The sequence below is a fragment of the Falco naumanni genome, chromosome Z (genome assembly GCF_017639655.2).
Source record: "Falco naumanni isolate bFalNau1 chromosome Z, bFalNau1.pat, whole genome shotgun sequence".
Classification (NCBI taxonomy): Eukaryota; Metazoa; Chordata; class Aves; order Falconiformes; family Falconidae; genus Falco; species Falco naumanni.
Genome location: NC_054080.1, coordinates 75,235,806 through 75,261,524, shown reverse-complemented (window position 1 = coordinate 75,261,524; position 25,719 = coordinate 75,235,806). Strand labels below are relative to the sequence as shown.

The following is a 25,719-nucleotide window of genomic DNA, read 5'->3' as shown; positions in this document are numbered from 1 at the left end:
AAACGGAGTCAGATTGAAGGCTTCATTATACGTCTTTCTGCTTTTGGAGTCTTTGTTCTGTGATGTTGGTGTTCCCACAAAGCATCCTGCACACCTGTGGGTGCCTGGAGCTGCCTAGCAAACCCACGCTTCCCGAAGGAGCCCGGGACTTCAGTGAGCAGGCTGCTGGAGAACTGGCAATTAGCAGGAGCAGAAGACAGTGATTTATTCTAACTATAAACAGCACCTTCTCCTGCTTTAACAGAGAGACCATGTACTGAGTTTATCAGTTCATGCACACCAAAATGATTTCGCAGCCTGAAAGATGAAGACACCTACAGTTCTGGAATATTTAAAAATTGTTTTGGCAATTCAAGGCAATGTTTGCTCTACTCTTTACTTTTTTCCCTTTTTATGTGAGATAGAACAGTCTGTCTAATGTAGTTTTGACAAAAGTTTGGCTTATTCAATATATCCCCACATGCAGGGGATTTCTATAAAAGGTGCTTGTGAACCTTTAATTCCACCGCTAGACACGTTGTGGCTTATTAGCCACAAAGTATGTTAAAGCATTTACATTTGGAGTTCTTCTTTCATGTGGAGATTAGAATAGTGGTGTACTTTGAAGGGAGAAATCATCTTCTGTCATTGCAAAAACCATCTTTGCTTGCTTACATTTTCAAGGTTTAGTGGCAGCATCTGTATGATAAAATTTGTATTAAAAGATGAATACACGCTTCAAGCTATTAGCACTTCTAGCATAATGCAACAGTAGCTGCTGGTCTGGAATCACTGGCTTTGGAGATAGAGCTTAAAAAAAACCCCAAAGTGCAATTGGTGTTATGGATCAGTCTCTGGATGTAATATCTCATATCTATATATTTTATTTACTAGTGCAAATCATCTTCTCATTCAAAAATGCTATTCAGTCCTCAATACAGCACTCCATAATAATGCTATAAATATTACATGCATTGCAGAGGGGAGTTACCCTATTACATATAAAGCTACAGTGTGCGTATCTGAGACTGTCAGTACTCCTGTCTGTGCAAACACTGTAATTTTAAGGAAAGTAGAGGTTGTGCTTGAATAAAGCGGCTTAGGTAGCTGAATGCACAACAAGCTGAATAATTCTGAAAACTAAGAATTCTCGCTGAAATGTTTTTTTAAATACTAACAAGCTAAAAGCAGGTCATCTGAATGTATAACTGTCTTGGTACCAGGGTACCTCTCTTCAGTGGTGAATACAAGCACCTCTCAAATATTCTTGTTCTCTGTCAGTCTGGCTTAGAACCGGTTCTATCATAAACCTCAGTCTGTCATAAATATTTTGCAACAAACCAGATCGTAACTAGGTATGTTTCTCAAGCATGATAACTTGTTTAGGCTCATCTTGAATTTATGAACCATGCAGTTTTAATGTTTCTCTTTCCTGGGAAATGTCAGAGTATCACAGTTTCCTTTCGATTGAATTAGGGGAGAAAAAAAATCATTGCAAATTGTACAGAAAAGAAGTGTTAATTCCCAGCTGTGGCATTGGCTTAGCAGGAGCATTGACTCTGGATTTTAACTTGTGACCATTTTGTTGTGTCTTTTGGTCTTACAGACTCTCCCTTTCTATTTTGCATATGCTTTCATAACTCAAGTGATTTGACACAAATCTTTGACACAAATCTTCCAATAAGCTGTATTGTGATTTAAATAATGCTGGAATTCTTGGCTTCATCTGGGTGGTCTTCTATGACACCTATTTTACCCCAAAACAGGGTTGCTAGTATTGGACGGGGATGTAACATTAGGGCAGCAGACAAAATTCCATGTTCAATCCCAGCAACACTGTTCTTAGTTCTGACAATATAAACACTTTATGCAGGTATTTCTTATTTCTTGATGTGGGTCAGATTTTTCTATAATACACCAGAAGGGGATTATTGCAGTGTAACTTGGGCAAAAATATCTTCTGGAATTCTCTACTGGATGTGAGGGTAGCCTCTAGTAAAACCACCGTATAGCCTCACTGTAAGGATTTGCAGCACTGGAAAACTGTTCTCATTCTTGGCCAAAGGTTCCAATAGTTTTAATTAACTGCTGTAAATCTCCACCTTTCTCATGTCTGAGTTTGCCTTCCATTCCCAGCTGTGAGGTGTAGTTGTCACAGCTGACCGCGGGTGGTTCACGTTCGTCATGTAGGAGCACAGCGAGCGGTGCATGGTGCTGCGGTGCAGATGTGACTCATGCTGCATGCAGAGCCGATGCAGTTCGCACAGTTCCATGTGACTGCTCACCTTCCCACCAGGCTTGTTCAGCCGGCAGCAGCTGTCAGCTCAGCTGTGGCTCGGACATGTCACCCTCCTACGCACCGTCAAAAAAGTAAATTTTACCGTTACAGTGCTATGACATGTTTCTGTATATAAGAGACTGTTCCCTTCTTTGACACAGCCTTGTGTGTGACACAGCTGTGCAGCGATGTCCTTGTCCATCCTAGAGCATGGTCTGCTATAACGTAGGTTTGGTCTCCCTGGCTGTGTTTTTGACTTTTGGCTGTATTCAAAGAGGGTTTGAGTAGGTCCTGCTTGCCGAGGGGTGCAGGCTGCCTCTTGTCACTTACCAGCCTTTTTTATGGCACGTGCAAGTTGGTAGTGGCAGTTTGGTTTCCTAGAGGAAGGGTAGCTCCATGTTGGTGTCTCTTAGTGCAGTGAGCACAGTTGTCCCTTATTCCTCTTCCCTGCAGCTGTGGCATCCTAAGGCATTTCAGCTGGGTGTGGTGTAACGAATCAGCAAAATACACAGAAGTGCAGCTTATCACACGGCTGCAAAAAGGAGTGAGCCAGCATGCTATGGGGGTAAAAATGGATGGCTGAGGACTGAGAGGCAGAGGTTTCCTTTACAGTCTCTGTAGCCAAGAAAAAGGGCTTAGGAACCATGTTCTTAGTGTTAGCAAGGCACAAGAGCAGCGTGGAGAAGGGGAGGTGGTGTGAGACACTGAGAGGGGCCGTGGGTTTTGCCTGGCAGGATGGGCGTTCGTGGCAGGGAGAGGGTCACATCACACGTCTTTTTCTTTGGTTTGGGAGGAATATGATAGGCAAACCAGCAGAGAAATGTGTGCTCAGTTCCCAGCCCTGGTGAAAAGCGTTATCGTAAGGCCCTACAGACGAATGCAGTTGATTTAGTGGGGGCTCTCGAGCTGGATTAACAAACCTCCTTCAAGTAAAGGCTTATATCCATGTGGTATTACCAGAGAATAGCAGAATCCAATTACAGTGATCCAGGCTGGTCTTGTTGGGAAGGCAACAGTTTATAGTGTTTTATTCCAGCAGGGTTCCAAGTGTGGCTGGAGTAATGTCCCTTTTACTCCATCACAACTTCCACCAGCAAATGGCAACTCTTGTGTGTAGAGGTCTCCGTGGCTTGAAATGCTGAGTACCAAAAATGTTCCCTTTTGTAGTAATAAAAATAATCTCCTTTCTCCTCAGATGTGAGGTTTTTCCTAATAATTACATGAACCTTGAGGGCCAGGATTATGTTCTAGCCTAGAATTAGACGATGGGTAGCAGCATCCTGCCCCTGGACTGATCCACTTTGACATGGTCCCTCCCAACCATCGACACCAGCAAGGATGTCTGGATTGTTGTGTGTGAAGAAGATAAACTCGTAATCGTTTTTTGCATTAACTTAACACTTCCTTAAGTATAATCTTCTGGCTGATTTTGCTTCCTCCAGTAAAACATCCGTCTTCTCAGTGTCCCAACCCTAAATTAATTAAATAGAAAGAAAGGGGATGGAGAAAGACTGGAGACATGATGTTTTCAAGTTTCCAAAGTCTTTCCTGCCATGACACCCAATGCTAATAGTAAACTATAAACTGAGCTCTCCCTAAGGAATAAAAGGTACTTATGAAAGCAGAGGCATGTGGCTGAGCTACCACAGTTTAAGCTGTGTGTGAATTACTGCCAGGGAGCTCTGGTTGTGCTGTTGGGTAAGTATTTTTGCCACATCTGTGTCCCACAGGCACAGTGGGGTTAAGGCTGCTTTCACCCACCGTACAGGCAGCAGTGACTCTGAAGCACTGGGTGGTCTGCAAGCACGTGCCCAGCCCACTCTGAGCTAGCTCAGACCTCAGAACTGAGAATGGGAAAATGACCTTTTTTTTAGCATGTTAACAACTTTAGTTTATTATTAAATTGCATTTACAGTGAACTCATTCTTCCCATTCTCATTGACTATGATACTAGCAAGAAGACGTATTTTAAGGAAGTTTGTTGCTCATGTCTTTACTGTCTCTCACTGCTGGCATGATTTTTAATCTTTCCCCCCCTCCTCCTGAATTTCTAGGCCTGCAGGAGGTCTCTATGGCATCGATAGCATGCCTGATCTACGCAAAAAAAAGCCAATTCCACTTGTCAGTGATCTGGTAAGAGATTTCTTTTTCTTCTGCCACACAGCCGTTAGTGCAGCTGGCTTTACTTTTTAACATATGATACATTCACTGTTACTTCAAGAAGCAGAAGGTTTCCTGTTTGAATTAATTCTTACACTAAAGGGTTAGGAGTTGTACTTGGAAAAACCTCTGTGAGAATGAACTACAGTTTTGTAGACAGTTTCATTCATTTGGCAGAATTAAGATATTTTTCATGTTCTTTTTCCTTTTTATTTTGCACGGAACATTTGATTATTTTTAGGCCTGCGTTATTTTAAAATGTTTTCCTAAAAATCACATACTTTAGGGAAAGTTATAATGTCCATGTGAGGTCTGGCAACTTACCAGAAGGTTGGAATTTCAGAGGATAGATAAATGAGCATATGTGCTTGGATTTTTAAAGCAATTTGCAATATTGCCAGTAGGCTTCTGAGGAAGCACAAGAACCAAGCGAGTAATGAGGACAAGTTTCATATGCTTGTGTGATACAGTGAAATAAGGCTTCTGCAGGACAAATGGTTTTCTGTTGGCTGTGTTCAGTACACGTAGCGATTTCATACTTGGGAGGAATGCTGGAACAGCTGAAAGACTGAAGTTTCCATAGCCTGTAATTCATGTGAAAAAATGCATGCAATTTTCTCTGCCAGCTTATGCATGGGAAGCTTAGTATGTGTCTTATTAACTGCTTGTATCTTAAATCTTTGCAATAATGGCATTAACTTGTGTCACTTCCTTTGTATGCTTTCATTCTCTCTCTCTCCCCAGGCCATGGTAAGTGGAGCTAAAGACTATCCACCAAGTCTTCACCAGAAACAAAACCTATTTTACCTTATTTTCCCTCCACTTCTTTGCTTTTTATTTTGAACCTACAGTACAGCAGTGCATGTGTATCCAGCACTCTGTCCTGCTCCATCACTGATAGAATGAACTTTTTCAGTCTGTCTTCAAACATATGCATAAAGCAGAGCATAAATGGAAGTTTCTGATAGGGTTTGATGATTTCAAACTAGATGTTGCTAGCTTTAATTGACTTCTCTGCTTTCTTCTAACCGGAGTGGCTTGCTGAAGAAATCCTTTGTATGCCAGCATGAGGTGCTGCAAAGGCACTGCTCTGTGCTGTCCAAGGCTGTAGAACTTCATGTGATTGTGGTGCAAAAGAGGCAGTTTTGAGGGGAAAATGCTGTTCATTGTTTTCAGTGATGGCAAATGAATGTGATACACCAGCACATTCAAACCTGTGCTCCCAACCCACTCTGTTCTTTTTTTATCCTGTTTATTTGTAACCCTTTCACTGTCACGTTTCGGAGTGTTGTGTATGTTGCAAACTGATGAAATAATTTCCTTTTGGATATGAATGAAATTAGATATAGAAGAGTGAGTCCCCTGTAATGACCTTTGGCAATAGCAAAGTTACTGTTGCTACAAGAACACAGAAGTGGAGATGTGAACCCAGGTTTCATTGACAGTTCTTACCAGAGAAACAAATAAAAAATTTCCAGAGCAAGACTGGTTGTGGGCAGATGGAAGCAAGTTGGAGACCTTTCAAAGTGTGCATTTGGCTCTTCTGAGATCTGAGCTATCGTTTCAGAAACCAACTTGAATGTAACAGATTGCTGTTTTGGTGTCTGGTGTGACCAGAGTCCCCTTGGTCACATCTCTGGGCTTGTAGTGCCAGTGCATTTCTGGATATTGGTGGTAAATAACAAACTTTCTTCCTTCTTAGTCACTGGTTCAGTCCCGGAAAGCTGGAATTACCTCAGCAATGGCCACTAGAACATCTCTCAAAGATGAAGAGCTGGTAAGTGGGAGGGTTGCTTGGCTCCTGTTAACGTTTAGTAATCAAATTAAGGGAGTTTGGCTCTTTGGGATACAGAGCCAGCTTCACAGATGTCTAAAAATATAGATGCAAAGCTTCTTGTTTCATTTGTTTAAAGAAACCAAACATGTAAAAAATAACATTTTATGTGTCAATATGATCCTGAAAAATGTAATCTTACCATTTCCTTCTGTGCTATCTGCCATGGGGGACAGTGTGTGAAACTTACTTTATGCAAGATATTCCTCATCTGCAAACTGTAATCCTTTTCTTCCATCTCCTCCACTTTTTTTAAATGCCTGGAGAAGCATTTTTGGAAGTGTGTCCTCTGCTGCTGCTTGTGAAGGTTTGATACATTTGGCTACCTCAAATATGTAGTTTTATTGCGCTGCTCATGCATTTTCCCTTAAAACTCATGCATTAGCCAGCAAAAACAGGTTCAGTCACCTTCCTGGCTGTTGGTTTATGTGTGCTCTCACCTTTCAGAAATCTCATGTCTATAAGAAGACCTTGCAAGCCTTAATTTACCCCATCTCTTGTACAACGCCGCACAACTTTGAAGTGTGGACAGCCACAACTCCTACCTACTGCTACGAATGTGAGGGGCTGCTGTGGGGTATTGCACGGCAGGGAATGCGCTGCGGTGAATGCGGAGTCAAGTGCCATGAGAAGTGCCAAGACTTGCTCAACGCTGACTGTTTACAGAGTGAGTAGTGGCTGCGGGAGTGCGGCTGGTCCAAAAGTGTTAGTGGAGCTTTCCTGAATGTGTAGGTGGTGCCTCAGTGATCAGTGAAGCTGCATGTATTAAAATGACTGCGTATTTTCTGAAAAGGTGCCATTGGGCTGAACCTACCTCCGTGGCCCTGTGGACACAGACCGCTCCACAACACAGAACCCCTTTGCCACATTGTTCTTGATGTGCTTTAAAAGGTTTAATCCTTGACTCTTGCCCATCTATTGGTCTGTTTGCTTTAACCCACCTAATAATCTCTGTCAGTTCGGGTGGTGTGTTTGCTAACATGTCCTGTGTGGAAGAGAGGCGGTGGGCTGGGCGAATAGGGTGCTGGGCTGGATATTCTGACTTTTGTTCTGTCCCACCTGCCCTGGTATCCCAGTCAGGTTGCTTGTTTCAACTGTTAATGTTGTTTTAAGCTCTTCAGGGCAGCACTGGGTTCCTGCTTAAGGCATAGCATCCATGGACGTCGTTTGGATTCTCTGTACCAAGCGCAGGTCGGCAAGGCATTTTGTGATCTTAACAGTGGGGTCTCATGGCTGATTCACTTTAGAGACGTGGGGCTGAGTCAGCAGAGATGATGGGCCAGATTGAAAGGCGTTGTTTGAGTGTATAGGCAGTATTTCATCTTCCTACTAGCTTTTCTGTTCATTTTGTTGGTTTTTTTTTTCCTCAATGTTCAAAACCTAAGCTGTCTCTTCAAGAAGAGCTCTTCAAAAAGCTGTGACTTTGCAGAATAAATGAGACCTTACACAAACAAAGGAGATGTTTAAAAGGAATTTGATTGAGGAAAAGAAGGAGAAAAGAGAAAGAGAGAGAGAAAGTATTAATTTAGGCATCCGTTTCTTAATTTGGTCTCAAATTTATGTTCCTGCTTGAGAGCAAAATATCTTAGTCTAAATGGAATAGAAATTTCTGCCATATATGTTAAATCTTGAGTGGGAAGGTGGGGCTGTTTCTGCTCACTGATTTTTTTGGTGTTGCAACTTGATGGACTGAGTCTAAGGAATCAGAAAAGTTTGTGAAGGATAAACAGACTTAATGCAAATCCATGTCAGTGACTATAGGAATATAAGGAGTCAAATCTTTTATCTGCCTCAGGCTCTTAATTGTTTGGGAAAGCCAGGCTGGGTGGTCCAGCAGGGGATTCCAGTGAATCATAGGTCACTTGCTTTTTCTTATGGCTTATCTTAACGCCCCAAATGAATGTTGTTAATGCTTGCATTTTTGATGCGTGCAGAGTTTTAAATTGATCGTAGTTAGGACTGAGGCTATTTGCACTGGCCTGTTTGTCAGACACAGCTGATCCCGGTGGAACTCTCTGTTTCTCAGTTGCTGGCGTTTCTAGATTTGTTTTTGAGGGTTGCAAGATGATCTTTACGGTTTATAACATTCGAACAATTGCATCATTGACACCTTGGCTTTCTTGCAACCTTTTAGTGACTAAGCGAAGACCTGCCGTGTTACATTTAGTTTAGGAGAACGTAGTTAAGTCATAACTCAGTTTTCTGACACAACCTGATGTAGAGGGTCAGTTAGACTGAGGATAACTTCATTTGTCTCTGGAGTTCACCAGAACCCTCTGCCAGCTGGTGATTTTCAGTATTTGAGATGAAAATCAGCCGATACATGCATCCAGGCTTGACGCAGATCCATGTCCATGATGTTACAAGGCTGCAATGGAGTTGTGGTATCTCAGTATGGGTAAAATGCTGTGGAGAGCAGAGGAGAATTCCAGCAGCAGTGAGGAGACAGGCAGAAGGCTCTTGTACAGAGAAGAGGTCATGAAGCTGAAGGAGAAAAACTACATTTAAGAAACAGGAAATATATTCATGCAGAGGACAGCCGTGGCTGTCCATGTTCAAGAAGGGAGACTTCAGACTGGGATGGGTACTGGAGAGAGTTCAGTGGTAATGGGGAAAATATGAGAATGCCTGGAGAGAGGATGGTATGAGTTTTTTAGTTTTCAAAAGAAAGGCTTGGCAGTGTGGAACAGGAGAAGGACAGGACCGATGCTGTTTCAAAAAAGTAAAACCAGCCACACTCGGCCTGTCCCAGCAGGATGTTTCTGAAGGGATGTTGTGGAGCAGAGGTGTAAGACATGCCCTTGTAGAGCTCCTATGACTCTGGCTTACCCTTACAGCTATCCATGCCTTAAAAGTATTTCTGAGCAGTAGCTGCTGTGTTTAATAGTTGGTAGTGATGGCTCTGTAGATTGGTTTAATCCTACTCTGAATCTCTTTATGCCTGAACCATGCTGGGGGAAAAGTGAGATAAGTAGCAGGGAGGAAGATGATCTGTTTAAGCTTATTGTTTACAAAAGAAAAAAAATGGAATAAATTTGCTGTAAGAAAATTAAAGGTGGAAGTAGAAGACAACTTCAATGATGAGAACAAGGAGTCTCTGAAACAGCCTCTGAAGACTAGCCATGGATGCAGGTTTTTTTAATCTCTGGTTGGAATTAAATAAGATTATACTTTGGGCTGTGGGATGTGATGATGGCAATAGTTTGTGCTTTTCTATGGAATAGAAGTAACAACTGGAAGCTACTTTTCATATATGGCAAAGGATTGATAAGAACTTGTTATTTTATTCATGGGACTGCAGATGTTTGCTTTGCACATTTCCTTTCAAAATGTAAACACAAGATACTTCAGCATGCAGAGTTAAAGAAACAGAGAGAAAACAACTGGGAGTACACTGGGCTCAAAACTTGCGAAGCGTGTAGAAAGGTAAAACCCAACCAAACAAAACCTTTACTTACTGAGTTATTTGAAAGCTGCTCAGCATCAGAACAGGGAAGGTACAGGGACTGAGCCATGGGTCTGTTGGGGTACCCAGTATGAGTGTGGTGGGTATCACTATCTGGGGTAGAGATGTAAAGGAAACAGAAGGTGGTAAGGGTGTAATTAAAAGACAGAAAAGGCAGAGGAAAGGTAGTGCTGGCAGATTAAGATGGTAGGGCCAGTATGAGGATATGTTGCTGGGTTGGGAAAATAAATGTTATCGATACTAGAATCTATTAAAAGGCTCATTCAGGCTACTGTGTTCTTTGCTTTAGCATGTTCATGCTAAGATCCTTCTAACTAGAACACACCAGGCCAGAAGAAAATGGAAAAAATTAGATTAATTTTTATATATATTTGAAGAACATAGGCTGTGCTTGAGGAATGAGGAACAGGGTTTCTGGGGAACAAGCAACAGTTTAGAGATCCAATAAATTCAAGACTGAGCTTTCTTGTATATTGAACTCAGGAGGGACTTTTTCCTAACAGAAGCTTTGTTGTTTTTGATAAAAAAAACCCCAACATTCTCAGGACATATCTTCACTTAGGTCTATTTAAGGCTTCCAGAAAATGTTACATTGGAGGAAAATGGATTTTCAGGCTGGTAACAAATACAATTCTGTTGATTATATTGTGCTGCCTCAGGATATATCTTCCCTTCAGTCTGTGTAAGTATTCTAGAAAATGTTGTATTGGAGTAAAATGAATTTTCAGGCTGATCACAACTACAGTTCCATTGTCTATGCCTTGACATTTTGGGTAGACACCTGGGGTTTTATTTCTTAGAATCAGAATGTGCAGTTTATTCATCTCCTACCCTTCCGTGTCTTTCTGAGGGAAATGAAAGGGTCTCTTTCCCCAGATCTATTAGAGTTAAGTTTGATTATATCTTCTGAAGGTGTTTTTCTTACCCTGTATATTTTTACTGATACAGTCAGCAAATGTGTGGGACTTCAGTGACAAAATACTCAAATTCAGTAATTGCCATTTGAATCAAAATCCATTTGCTGACTTGTTCAGCAGGGCTGTTCCATGAATTGGCAATGTCTGAAGTGCAGTAAACTGGAATAAGTTGTGCCATGTGTACTGCAGCCACCTGGTTTATGGCTCTGTTGGCACCAGGTTGTTTCTCTGAGGATGTTTCTCTGTTGTAGGTACTTAGAAGATACTATTCTGTGGTGGGGTGCTTAGCTATTTATCATAAACTCATAAATACTTGCTCAAGGGAAGATGCTCTCTTGTTAGCCTTCTGCTGTTCTTGGAAGTACTTGAAATCTGTGCTGCATGGGTACACTTCCTTTCTTACTTGGCTGAAAATGGATGGATGGATGGTCTTTAAAATCCCTGTAGCATGCAAAGCTTTTGTAAAAAGAGAGCTTTTATCTCTTGCCCTGAGCACTGGTGTACTACTAACCAAAGTACAATGGGTTGGGCAATGTTGGTATCAAAGGAAGAGTAAAACTGAGGATGGATGTGTAGAATACCAAGGAATCAATGCAGAGAAGTAAGCAGAATTATAAGAAGGGTGGAAAGGGAAGGACATTATTTTAGCAAGATCCTAGTAAAAGGGGCCTGTACTGTTCTGGGCTAGCATTTGAAAAGCCACAGTAATCCGCTCCTGCAAGTGTGTTTTGGTTTCGTTTGTAGTGACGCTGATCTAGTCCTCAGTAGATTACAGGTAAATCTAAGAAAAGAAATTCCCCAGGGATATCAGAGTCTGGTCCTCTGGAGATCTTGAAAGTAAGGATATGAGACCTCAAGCTTCAAACTAGTGTTGATTAGGAAATCTGCCTTGTAAGTATGATTAGCCATATGTCTTTATTAGTGATTCTTTATGGTGTGCTGGAGCAGCAAACCTTGGAGAACCTCACACGAGCTATCAGGCCTGTGTTACTGAGTGCTGCTTTTGGTACTGTTTTAGCTCCTGGAATCTTGGTTGACCTCTGGAATTCTTCAATGCTTTTTGACTCCAGACTGGAAGTTGGGTCTGTTTGTTGCTTTTTGGTTGAGAAACTTGTGTGCGTTGTACTCTGAATTCATCAAAGACTGCAGTGCAGAGACTGGCTCTGGCTCAGGGAGTGGACTGTTAGTCACTCTTGTGATAATCATCTTGGCTTCTGGGTTGAATGATGATTAGACACCATGGTGATGAATACTTGTTTGCTCTCAGAATTCTATGTAGGAAAATATTTGCACAGAAGGAGGAAGGATACCTTTATTTGAAACTTGAATATCTATTTTAAGTTTCAGGAATATATAATTTCTAAGCATTATCCGCCTACTAAACAACTGTCTTCTATCCTGCCAGTGTTGCTGTCTTGACTTTTTCCTGTTAAAGCATAGGATAACAGCACTGGCAGTTTACTAATAGCTGTATCAATACAATTCCCAATATGGACGTATTTGCTTTCTGTTTCCAGTCATAAATTGACTCACAATTCAATCCTAGAGAAGAAGAGAGAAGGATAACCATTTGTATAATACTGTTCACAGCACAAGTATATTCTCGTTCCTTTCTGTTGCCATTTACAGGATGAAAAGCTGATCCACTGGTCAAAACCCTCTTTTTGCAGCTGAATAAATATGGTCCAAGCCCAACAGCAAGAAAAGCACCCTCTGCCATCCAGTATAGTGGCATGGTTTGGGTTTATATCACCTACCTATTACGCCATAGGTAATGAGCCCCCAAACAGTTATTTTGGAAACTGGTGTCTTTGTACCAACAAGCAGGTGTTAAAATTAAGAAAGTGTGTTGTTGAGACAGAGAGTTTGTATGTTGTTCATTAGTCTGCATTGTTAAAATAAGGCATCTGTCTGAGTCTGGCTTTTGCAGTGCAGTTCAGGTGCAGCCTCTGCAGGGACAGCGAGACCTTTTACAGGGAAGGGTTTCACAGTGGGGGAGCAGCATGGATGGAGCTGGGGGATTTCCTCTGAAAGTCAGGAGACAGAGCTAAGCTTTAGAGGTGACTGAAGAGAGGGCTCTCCAGGGGTCTATGTGACATGGCTCACATGTCCTGCAACCCAAGATGCCCCAGACAGCTGTTGGCCTTGCAGAGGGATAAATGCACGATGCAAAGTCTCTGGAGGTGGTAAGGATGTTAAATGTGTTTTTAACTAGTATTCCTCCATTTGTCCAAGTTTGCTTGCTAAGCATCATTTGATGCTCCTGGAGTGCTTGCCTTAAGGCAATGATGCAGACCATGCCACCCTAGAATTATAACTCTTGTCCCATCTCAGCAATGCACAATGAAACATTTATGTCTACAAGCTGCCTGGCTAGTATTTTATTTAGAAAATGGTTCTGAAATAGAGCACTGTGCTCATGGACAACATAAACTCTTAATGTTTGAATTTGGTTCTTAATTTTCTAAAGTCAGAAAGGGCAGGGGAGGGTTGGTTTCTAAGGCAAATTGTTCTGTTTGGCCTTTCCTGATTTCCTAGTAGTTTTCTGTAGCTCTGCATATACTGCGTAGAGTCCACCTCCATCTCTAGAAGACCTAGTTCTGTTAAAGCTGAACAGCACTTCTTCTCCGAAGTTCAAAGTGTAGCCCCTGGTATCATTTCGGTTTCATTTTCCTTTAATAAATGTTGGGTCTACGGCTGGATGATTGCCTGATACAAGACATCACTTTGGGTGGTGCTAATTCTTCATCACCGGTGAGTAGAGACAGCAGGGACTGCATAATTAATTCCAGTATTTTGATTTCATTTCATCTTAAGCCAACAATGGAAAACTCTGGGGCAGATACATTTTATTGTGCTAAATGAAATACTGAACATCAAGCCTCTAGCAAGTGAAATGAAAAAAATAATCAGGTAATGTGAAGTTACGGCTTGTTTTATACCCAGGTCTTTAATAGCATGCCTTGGTATTCAGTGTCCTTTAATGAACTTCTGAAACTTCAGTCACAGTCTGTTCCAAACTGTGGTTTTATTCTTTTTGGTTTGGATGAGGGAGTTATAATTGAGTTTTGTTTCTTTATTGAAGTGAATTTAGTAACGGTGAAAGGTGTTAGATTGAAGGCCCTAGAAATGGATGTCTTCAGGCAGCGTTGGTCACTGGGCACCCTGTTGAGCCTGCTAACAAGGTTACCTGTTTTGTTGTACTGCTGGGGGGGGTCCTTTATGTGTGTGTGCTCATAGAAGTTTATTCATATTTGGTCACTACCTGCTGAAACTGTTTCACATTCAAAACCATAATGCCTCAAATTAAAGGTGCTCCAGATACTGTGTTTGCCCACTTTTTCCAGAAGAAAAAAATTTTATGTATCTTTGTGATTGGTGGCTTCCTTTGCACGCACTTGCACCTGCTCTAATACATATTTTTAAGGTAATTCAATATTTGGTGAACACCTGGATGAAGATAATTTTTCTAGGACAAAGCTTACTTTAACTAAACTATCCCAGAGAAGAAAAACAAGCAAAAGCATATTAAACTAAACAGAAATACTATGACTGAATGTGTACACAGGACTTTTTGTACACTGTGACTTTACTTTTTTTTTTGTAAACTCTTTAACTTCATCTGATCTAAGATCATAACTCGAAATTGCTGCAGACTGCATGTAGAGATACCGTGTGCAATCCTGGGTTCCTGCTTTTCATTTCACACCCAGGCTTGCCTGCCCTGTTAGCTCGTGTCGTTGCTTTCATTAATGCGTGCCTCACACCTGGCACAATAGTCAGTGTCTGAATTTTCACAGCAAGCATGACTGTTAAAACTGCGTAGGGAGCAGTTGGTTGTGGGAGCGTTCTTGTCTCAAAATTATATGAACATCTACATTTTGTAAGAGGTACGTAAGTGACCAGAGGCCTCTCTTTTTCCAGACACAGTTGAATGCCTGTGTGGTATAGACCCTATGCCTGGTTCTGGTGTTCCCAGCTGCTGGATACTGTACTACTGCCCCCTGCTTATGATGGCCCAAGTTTTTAACTACAGAATTTGATACCTTAGAGATATTTGTTACAGTTATGATGCCTGTGTGATTCTAAGAAAGGATTATTTGTCTTCTTACAAACTGATAAAATAGAGTGGGATCCGAGAGGTACTTCGGATGCCTCCGGCTTGATGCCTGATCAAACAGGGTGGCTGCAGGTGGAATGGGACATAGATGGTGCAGTGATGCTGTGCTGCATGGGGAGTTGTGTGGCACACGTTGGTAGGAAATGCTGACCGTGCTGGTCCATCTGAACTTCTGCTCTTCCATGGTGCTTAGGTGCAGCTTTGAGACAAGTTCATAGATACTGTTTGTAACAGAGGTCCTATGTCCTTTTCTTAGCACTTGCCCAAGCAGGGATTTATTTACTCAAAGCAAGGTGATAAGAGAAGGGGGCATGACGATGTCTGCTGTTGAAGCAAGAACCTCATTTCTAGGTCTTCCTCAGCTGCAAGGGTATTAAACTCAGGCCTGTTATCAGGAGAGCAACCTGGTCCCAGGTTATAGAGGAACCTGGGCTCTCCCGTCCCATTATCTCCTGCCAGTCTGAGTGGTCCAGATTCTCTTGTGTCTATGTTGAAAAGTGGGGTGTCTGACTGTAAGTCAATAGCAAGAGCCACCATGTGGAGGGTAGCTCATGGCTTTGATTCTGCTGTCCAGGTTCAGAGAAACATGACTTAGCATTTTTCTGTTTCTGATGAGCATTGTGTGCTTTCTGGTGCACAGGAGCAGCAGAGAAGAGCTCAAAGCATGGAGCTGAAGACAGGACCCAGAATTTCATCATGGCAATGAAAGATCGCATGAAAATCCGGGAGCGGAACAAGCCGGAGATCTTTGACTTGATCAGAGATGTGTTCTGTGAGAGCAAATTGACACACGCTCAGCAGATGAAGACGGTGAAGCAGAGTGTGCTTGATGGCACCTCAAAATGGTCAGCAAAGATCACGATCACGGGTGAGTGAGGGAGGCATGGGTTCTTTTGGCTTTTCTGGGGAGCCTGAAGTAAGACAGAGTTGGTGTGAAGATGGAGAGAGTGGAGAGAAGGGCTTCTCTGACCCAGGTTTCTTTCTGCTCAGTGTACAGGTAGCAGATGGAGATGCTCTGAGCCCAGGCACTGTAATGCACCATCAGGAAAGCTCTCATGAGTCATATTCTTGTTTGTCTGGCCATTCTGAGCTGCTACTTCACGTGGTGTGCGGGTATGTTGTCTTACTGCATGGTGGTGGTAACCCTTCTCTTTTCCTTCCAGTGGTGTGTGCTCAGGGTCTGCAGGCCAAAGACAAGACTGGGTCCAGCGATCCGTATGTAACCGTTCAAGTGGGTAAAACAAAGAAGAGGACAAAAACGATTTTTGGGAATTTGAACCCTGTGTGGGAAGAGAAGTTTTACTTGTAAGTGCTCTTACAAGGACTCTCAGCCCCATTTTGCCTGTTGGTATGATCTGTGCTTTGACAGCTGTGTCTCCTCTGTCGGTATGCATTCCCACATCCCCTGTAGTGAATGTCTGATGGGTTTATTTCTGCTCAGCATTGTGTGTGCGTGTCTGGAGGTCTGATGTCTTTAACAGTCTATGTGGTGCATACCTGTTCATCTCATCTGTCTTGTGTATATATAAATTGTCTGCTCTGCGAACACTTATACTGACGTTTCTAGAGAAAGCTGAAGAGAAAGGAAAATTTTTTAACTCAGAGGCTTTTGTTCCTGGCTAGTAGACATACTTTCACAATTCTTTGTAACATAAAAGAAGTTGGTATAAAAGACTAAGCAAACTTCTCATGACCTGTTGCTGACACCTGCTACTGGTGTTTGACCGACAAAGGTTAAAGGTAGTTACTTGTCTGTGACACTACTAGTCTCCCTTTCAGTTCTGGAAAATCAGTGTAGCAATGACTTGAGGGATTATCTGCTTTCAAGACGAGAAATGTATCTGTGTCTGAATTGAAAGTAAATGCTGGAGGCGCATTTCTTTAGATATTAACTGCTCTCAAAAGGCTGAAGAATGTATTATTCCATCCTGCTTTTATTGAGTAAGTAAATAGTACCCTCAATTTGTCATTGAACATGTTGTAAACCAAAATGGAGACATGAAATCCAGCAGCTGTTTTCTGAAGATTCTAGATGATCTCAGTCAACCTTAAACATCTTCATTCCCTTTAATGTGTAAGCTCTTCCCTTGCACCTTCTCTCTCTTTCCTTGTTTTTTCTTCCCTGTTTTTTCCTAAGCTGCTTGAGAGGAGCTCTTTCAGCACACTGAAATTTGTTTGTGTTTTAAAATTGGGCTCATATCAGCCCAGCTTTGTCTTTACAGTGTACAGTACAAACAAAATTGTTTTTAAAGTATTTTTTAGCTACTCATTAATGTCAGAAAAATCTTCATGCTATTTTGAGCAAGTAAACCCTTGGCTTTATTTTTAGTTTAATCCAAGGTAACATTACTGCTTGGTAAGTAGTAAGTATACTTAGTGCATTTTGGATAACTAGTCACAATAGCAGTAAGTCTGTGTGGGAGATCTTCAGGACCTGGATTTACCATGCCAAGTAGTTACCATGGTATTTGCAGTGTGTTCCCTTCTAATTTTAGAAGCCTCAACAAATGCTGTGTTTAAAGATAGATAGTGCAATGTGATAAATGTCACAGTTCTAACGGTGCCACTGTTTAGATTTTATCGCCATGTCTGTGATTCAGCAGATAATATGCTGTTGGGCATTAGAACTGGTGCTACTTTCTGTTTTGCCTATGTCTAGGTGGTTGTTTTAATTGCCTTGGAATAGCAGGAGGAGATGAAGGAAATGAGAACAGTGACCAGATCGATGGCAGGAGGGCATTCAGTACTGGAATCAATGTGTGGTTTCATTAGTAGATGTCAAAACTCACCTTATGCTGGATGAGAAGTGAGTCATTCAGAAGTGTATGCAGCACTGGTCTTCTACATGCTAATTTTTTTTTTATTTTTTTTTTTTTTAATATTTATGGATCTTTTTTCAGCTTACAACTCTGAAAATTTTTAAGATTTTCTACCCTATAATAAAATGGCAATTCAAATCAACATATGCAGGCCAAAAATACCCATTACATACCAAGATTTTTTAGAAAAGATTGTCAGGACAATCAAGAGATTGTCAAATTTAAAGGGTTGGGGGTGTATGCTTGTTTCTTAGAATGAAGTTAATTTGTTATAGTAAGAGAAAGGTGTGCTGGTAGTTATTGAAAGCTTACCTTGCAGTAAACGTGAAAGATTTGGTGTTCAGAATACGTAAATGTTTCAGTGGATGCAAGATACGCGAGTAGCGGGAGGTCAGGTCAGTAACTAACGTGTGTGTCAGTATATGAGCAGCTGCTGTTCCTTTTCTGTTTGGCTTGGTGGACAGACTTGTTTATAGCTGGTGTTCGTTAAATGCCCAGTGTCTTTTATGCAGTCACAATTCCAGTGTCTTTCCAAAGGCTGGATACAGAGCCAGAAATCTGTGTGCATCAGTCATTATAATTATAGCATTGTTACTGTAATCCATGGCATGAACTGAGGCAGGCTATGTACAACTGAGTGTTAAAATTCTTTCTACAGACTCACTATAAATTTATGAAAAGCAGATTGAACACATTTTAAAATTTTTAACCCTTCAGTAGCCTATTTCAAATAGTTTTTCTTCGCTTATTTACAGTGATGGATGGAAAAGTATATTAACTTAAATACTTCTCTTTAAATATGACTCAGTTCCTTTTCTGTATATTTTCAGAAAAAAGTTGTGGTAGGCTTGACCCAATTCAGAAGTCCAGATTTAGAACCTTACTTTAGAAAAGGCAAGGTTGGAAACACTTTGGGTTTCCATTATAAGTGCTATTTAGGTCATTACTAGCCTGTGTCACCGTAGGCATCTGCTTAGATTAATGACCAGAATAAACATATTCATGTTGTCTGTGCAGGTGGTTTGCAGGTCCTGTTTCTTTCCAGAAATTGTCTGCTTGTATATTTACATCTTTAGCTTTAGGAAGTGTGTTGTTGTAGAGAGGTTTTTGTGTCTTTCATAGGAGTTTGGAGACCTATGAAAATACCTGTCTGCTCAGTTCAAAGTTTTGCAGGCTTGATGCAGAGGCTCTGCGTGTGTGATGCTTGGCAGGTTGAAGCTTGATGGAGGACTCCAGGCATCGCTGCAATACAGAAATGTGGTTCTGTGAGCAGGTATTGAGGAAACCCTGCTTCCCTTGGTTTTACATCCCATTCCCCTTCTGCAATAATCTCCTGTCCCTTTCCTGTAGTTATGATGAGCAGGCTTGTAGGTAGCCTCTCTCATTTGCCGTGTAAGTTTCTCGTCAGTGCCCTAGGCAATCTTCCCTTGCCCTTAACTCTGGCTGGACAGAAGGCAGCACATGTTCTGCCTGCAGTTGGTTCTGAGTTGTCTGGATCAGTTGGTACATGGGAGCCAGGTGGCTGCAGGCTTTCCAGGGATGGCAGCTGCTGTGGGTTTCTTTTCTCCATCTAGCTGTAATTTTTTCACAAAACTTGGAACGTAGAAGCTTTCATAACAAGTCTGCATAACTCTCATTTCCTTAGGAAACAGCCCAGTAATATTAGAGGGAAGATATTTTTTGCACTACTCAGTGCAGCTGGAGCAAGGCATTAATTCCTCATTTAGACATAGTTTAGACTGTCAGTGGAAAATACAGGCTTCCTAATATCTTCCTTTGTAAAGGCTGAAGATGAGCATCCATTTGAATGGGTTACAATAGCAGACAGTGTTTAGCAGAATAAACTTGACCACAGGGCAGAATATCCTTTTAAGAGGGAGGGCTCTGGGCTTGTTTGGAGGCTGCTAGTCCGTACCTTTTATTCAGGGAGTGCCCCAGTCTTTAATGACTGTGAGCACTAGAAGTTACTGCATTCAAACAGGACGTTGCTGTTTTTCTTGGTTTAGACCCCAAATGACTTGTTCATTCTACAGTAATATAGTAATATCCCCTTGAAGTTGTATGGTCTGAGTACCGCTGTGTCTGAAGCTTTCAATGGTGAGTTTGAAATCATTGTCTGGAACAGATTACATTGTCAATGAACAGTTTGCAAGACACATTATCACTGCAGAAGACTGAGTTAAAATAAACGCAGTGCCTCCTGCCAGCAGATAATCAATATTTTACTAGGATATGCAGAGCCCCACATGATACACATTCCTGTTAATCCTTTAGGGATGGTGCTATCGTACAGCTAACCACTGAGCTGTCACCCAAAAGCTTCTATTTGGTTCTGCGATTTTCCTTTCAGCTGCTGAGCCTGTTATCAAGCTCAGCATCTTTCAGTTACCTGTGTGGTTACATGTGACTGTTCCAGAGCTGTATTTTAGACTTCCCCTTCTGAGATCACTGTGTTTATAAATGTCGCTGTAACTCTGTACCTTCAGCCTCCCTTCACTGCATGGCAGGTACCATTCAGTTTGTCTTGTATTCTTTGTTCTCCAGGTACCACAGATACTGAAACTGGAACTCTGATAAAATCCTGCTTGTTTCCCTTCTCAGTTAATAATGTGAAACTTAAATGTGAATGCAGGCCGAGCTGATGCCTTGTGGCAAGCACCTGTTGGGAAGCTGAGTTAATGTAGTTAAGGGTGTAATGCTCGGAGTCACTTTATCTGCTCTTTGTAGTTAGGAGAGCTGCACCATTAATTTGTCAGTCAGTGTTACAGCATTGGGTAACAGCAAAATGATTGTACTTGTTTCCCCAAGAAAAGAGCTTCATGCTAGTAAGAACAGAAAACTCACTTTGTTCTTAGACAGCAACAGCTGGATCTCAGGGCATATCATTGTGCTGTTGTGCTTAACTTCTAAGCTACTAAGGATTTTGTCTTTGTTCTCTTACCACTCCGATTTTGCCTTTGGTGTTTTATCCACTGTCCTTTTTTCTCCCTGATATAGGATACTTGGCATTGTTTAAAAATTAACATTTCCTGAGAAGTTTTCTGCCTTCCATTCCCATTGAGGTTGGCCACAGCAGAGCTGACAGCTGGACCCTGCCATGTCAAGATGCTTCCTTTGAACCGCATCCAAGTCTTCCTGCTTTTTCAGCCAAACCATTTCCCACAGACAACTATTTTTCTGTTCCTTCTGTGTGTGTTGTTAGAACTCTTTGCTGGACTTCCTCATACTGATTGCTACTACTGCTTCCTTTCTCATTTTCCAGAAATCACTTTGCTTTGTTTCAAAGCTTTGCTCCTCAGAAGCTCAGAACCTCCTGAAATGGTCACAGGTCCTAAAGTCTTGCTGATCTGTTCTCTCCTGTGCATTTTCCCACCTCCTGCACTCTTACTCATTATTTCTGAAAGCAGCGCTGCTCTGTCTGTCCGTCTGCTGGTCTTTCTCTACCATTGCATGAAATGTCCCCTGTTCTGGCCCTTCCTAACAGCTGCATCTACCATGGTGCAGAAGGCAAACTGCTCACAGAATATGGCCATATAGATGCTCACTAGACTCCTTGAACCATATTTTTTAAATAACAAAACACAACAAGCTACTTGGTTCTGGGATTGAACTGACCTACTTTTAAATCTGCAAAATATTGATGCTTCCTCTGTTCCCTCACTTCCATTGTTTCTTCTTGCTACATCTATTTGTTGCTTGTTTGTCTTTATCAGCCTGGCAGCTCTGCAAGGCAGGGGCTGTCTTATGCTCTGGAAGCTGCCAAGCACAGTGGAGTCCTGGCTGCATTTGAGGCCTCTGGGCTCTCCTATTCTTCAGGCAGAAAATATAAGAAAACAACATAATTTAAGGAAGCATCTTTATGGAGCAGTAAGGTCATGTTGGCATTGCACCTCTCCAGTCTGCACAGTGCGTTTTAGGGATGTACAGTCTGGGTCTCACTGCAGCATTAGTGGAATGAAACTGAGGGCTTGGTGAGTCCTGCAGGGTTAACATGCTGATAACACCTTTCTTGAGATGAGAAATTGATTAGAAAGAAAAGTTCATGTGGATGTGATACAAATGGACCTTCACCCTAATGGTTATTTACCAGACTCTGTCTTCTTAAGTGTCGGTTCACCAGTGTGAGCTAATGGTGTCAGAAGGTTATAGGTTTTCAATTTAGCACTCTCTGTGCTTTAAACTTACAATCTTTACTGTGGGTAAAGATAATTCTGTGAACTGCTAGGCACATGGTTTGTATGTATACCTTCGTATCTCTTACGGCAGAACTTTTGCAAACTGTCAGTGTTGCCACAATTTAACAAGGCTTATGACTGTGGCTTTAGCGTTCCTGTGGAAGTTCAAGTCCTGAAAATGTTGTTAGCACAAGCAGCAAATGATTAGCAAATACAGCACACATGTCATTGGGCTTCTTGGTTCAAAATATGAATCATTTGACCAAAAGTGGTGTCCTGGTCATTCTTAGACCCTTCTTTTTCTTTCTCTTCACTTCTTGGAAATGACAAGGCACACGCAATAGTCCATCCCAGATGCCTGACATCATCTGAGCCAATTTGGGCCAACCTTTACAGATGGACAGAGGCTTGGGACTAAGAATTACTTTCTACAATTTTTTTGGTGAAAGTTGGAGCTAGATTAGAAGGATACAAATCACTAACTTCATTGTGGGAGGCACTGTAGTGTAAATTCAGCAGTTGTCTGTTCTGTTTAGCCACCAGTATACCAATTAGCGTGTGTGTGGGCAAGCCACTGTGTGTGCAGACCAGAATTAACTACAGCTTCGTGTGCTTGCGTGCTTCCCCTCAGCCCAGTTGCTAGCTGGGCATGGGAAGAGACTGGAGTATTGACAGTGCAGGGGATGTGTGTGGGGAACTGCTGGTTCGGGGTTGGGTAAGGCCAGAGGGGAACGTGGCAGAAGAGACGGAGGTAGAGAGTGGGACAGAAGGCAAGTCAGCAGATCCAGACTCAGCTGCTTGCAGTGCTTCTGCCACCACTGGCTTCAGGCAGAAAAACCTCATGGGAAAAAATTCACTATTTATTTGATTTTAATTTTTCTTAAAGTTTTGGTGTGCTTTTTCTTGAAAATTTTACTTTACTTGGTACCTTGAATTGTAAAAGTAAGTTCTTTAAAAATAGCGCTACTGTAAATGTCAGGACAATATGCACATGAAAGAAAGAGACAATTTCTGAGCCATGTACAAAGGGAACCTAGTTTCCTGTCTCTTGCACTCTGGAATGGGCCTGAAAGCTTTTGGCAGTTTCTTCCTTGCAATGGGGTCACAGAGTGTTTCTTCTCTCTGTATCCTCTTGGGAAAGCTGTGGGAGCTCAGCTGTGGGAGGCTGGACGGACGTACATGTGCACACAGTGAAATCAAGCTTCACAAAAAAGTAGGAAGAAGTGGGGCAGCTCCTGTGTTAACGAAGGGGAAAGTTTCTAGCAGCAGAGCTTGTTAGCCTGTTGTGATGTTAGCAGTTGTGATGCATAATATAATTTCTCATTAGTTAGAAAGCTTGTTATTAGTCAACAAGCCCAAGACCCCCACTATTCAATGTTCTGTTTTGGGGTGCTCCCTGTAAGGTGAACTGGTGTTTGACACAACTGTCTTGCTTCACTGAAAGCAAGAGCTGTGATTTCTACAGACCTAGATGGTGATGTTTTGCTGTGAGCAAGTGGTAAGGCTTACTCTGTGGCATGGGAGCAGTTTAAGGAATACGGGTGGAGCGGTCTCTTAAAAACAGGCAAAAAATGTGTGATGAAATAGAAGCTTCAATAGCTCAGTAAATGCTACTGGAAAGTTTCCTGAGGCACTTAGTAGTGAGTTAGGTTGCAGTAGCCTAGTGAAGGATGATATCCAGGAGCATGGAGTGATGCATGTGGGCCCACTTAAGGTAGCTGTAGGTCTGAACAGTGAATATTTTCCTAAAGGAAAGAGCAAGTTTCTGACCATTGGTAGCAAAGAAACAAGATCAAAGGACTCCTAACAAAAAAAAAAAAAAAAAAAAAAAAAAAAAAAAAAAAAAAAAGTCATGGTGTGCCAGAAGTCTGAAGAAGTCGGGAGCTAACTTGCTAGTGCTTTGTAAATGGCACTGTGTGCCAGTCTGTGTTTTTAGTGCCCATGCACTTCGGAACACTAAGCCTCTATGGTACTGCCAGGCTATATGTTAGTGCACCATGTCAGGAGCAGAGGACTTTTACATGCTTATGCTGTGTTGCTGGTAGATATGGCAATGTACTGAGACAAATTTGAGAGCTACAGAGAGCAGCAGTCCAAGCATTCCCTGCTTGTGAATGCTTGCTGCACGGTTTTGTTAAAGGAAGACATCCTTGAAGTAGAGGAGGAGGAAGGGGCAAATAAAGGCAGGAGAGAAACACTGAACCTTCTTATGCCTGGAGTCTAAATACAGCTTTGATTGCACAGCAAAAGCAGGGAGCAGCAATGCTTTCTGCTCCTGATCAGAACTGCATGGAATCACCTCTAGCTTTCCCTGTATAATTGCCACCTATTCCTCTGTACTGGAAAAATCAGTAGGAGCTGCAAGGACATCTGTTAAGCGGTCCTGAATGACAATGGTGGCAATAGCAGCCCAAATGATTTCTTGGAAGAGAGCTTGCTAATACCAGTCACTGCCACATCTTATTGACCAGGCTTAGCAGATCACTTGTGACCCATTTCTTCCTTCTCTCTGTTACTTAGCAACAGATGCAGCATGTTAATGTTAAAAAGGCTGGAAAACAGGCCTTGAGCAGACTTTGCCTGTTTTCATAGGTTTTATTTCCTTGAGGGCAGACGTTTGTAGTGGTTATGGTGAGTAATCACCCTTGTCATGGTCTCATATGAGCATTCAGATTGCTTTATTGTATTGCATGCCCTGCAAATGAGCAGAGCTCTTATAAGCTGCTTCTACCCACTTCTGACATCCAGGAGCCTATTTGGATCTACAGAAGGTATCTGAGCACCTAAAAAGAGGGGGAGGCAGCAAATTTTGCCTGTGCATTAAGCTAGAGGGTGCCAATTCAGCAAACAATAAATTGCTTTTTTTAATGAAAATGTCTTTACTGATCTGCCCAGAGCACAAAGTATCAGACTGAGCTGTGAATAATAGGCAGAATCAATGCTAATAAATAAACAAACACCAACTTTGTAACTACTGTATCCCACCCCTTCCTCCCAAACACAGGCGATGTCTATATCGTCTGTCTGTAATGTATTAGATGTTAATACACTACTGCTCTGTAACTATCTCAGAGTAAGAGAGCTACCTCTGCCTGAGCTATTTCTCTTCTATTAGAAAATGGCATGAAGGATGTTTGTCTTAGACCTTGATCATACTATCCTAAATACCGCACTTGCATAAACACAAGCCTTTAACGTAACCTTTAAAGCCTACAGAAGATCCTTGATGGGGAGAGCTATCAGAAACTAATGAGATGCTTATCAGCGTTTTTGGGATGCATGCGCTGAGGTTACCCGCCTAGCTATTACCAGGCTTTTGTGGGCTTCACAGCAAAAGCAGTAACAGTGAAGAGAATTCCCAGGTTCAGGGAGCTGCTGCTGAGAGTGAGCATGAGTAGAAGAGTCACAGCCACTTAGCAAGCCTGAAGTCGGTGGCTGCAGTCAGGACAGGGCACTCCTTCCGCATACATCTGAAGTTCAGTACCTACCGTGTCACAGGAGCCTGCACCAAAATGTTGTTGTGTAGTTCCTATCAGACGCTTCACTTGTAAACAATGCCTGTTTATTTAGATTTTGTTTATGCATTCCTCTACTGTTGGACAAGTGGGTCAAGAGGAATGTGAAGCATGTAGCATATAAAAGTTGGCTGCATTACGTGCTCTTCCACATTGTGTTTGTCTTGTTTGCAGTGAGTGCCATAATTCTTCTGACCGGATCAAGGTGCGAGTGTGGGATGAAGATGATGACATCAAGTCTCGTGTCAAGCAGAGACTGAAACGCGAGTCAGATGATTTCCTGGGGCAGACAATCATTGAAGTCCGTACTCTGAGTGGAGAAATGGATGTGTGGTACAACCTTGGTGAGCCGGGCTTTGGAGTTGAAAACAAGTCACATGTTAGTTTGGGAATGTTTGAGAGTGCTTGGGTGCATACAGACAGTTTGCAAGAAAGGAAAAAAAAAAAAGGCTCACA

General features: G+C 42.0%; 1 protein-coding gene across 16 annotated transcripts in view; it reads left to right on the top strand.

Moving 5' to 3' along the window:
- Positions 1-25,719, top strand: part of UNC13B (unc-13 homolog B) — a 214,756-nt gene that overhangs the window by 127,108 nt on the left and 61,929 nt on the right. For 9 of the 16 annotated variants that reach the window (XM_040579848.1, XM_040579852.1, XM_040579849.1 and 6 more), the window contains 7 exons: positions 4,312-4,390; positions 5,162-5,167; positions 6,120-6,194; positions 6,699-6,918; positions 15,395-15,622; positions 15,918-16,059; positions 25,438-25,607. In XM_040579848.1, coding sequence (XP_040435782.1) covers positions 4,312-4,390; positions 5,162-5,167; positions 6,120-6,194; positions 6,699-6,918; positions 15,395-15,622; positions 15,918-16,059; positions 25,438-25,607 — 920 coding nt within the window. The remainder of the gene's footprint in view (positions 1-4,311; positions 4,391-5,161; positions 5,168-6,119; positions 6,195-6,698; positions 6,919-15,394; positions 15,623-15,917; positions 16,060-25,437; positions 25,608-25,719) is intronic. The other 7 variants (XM_040579847.1, XM_040579859.1, XM_040579862.1 and 4 more) reach the window with 1 other exon arrangement.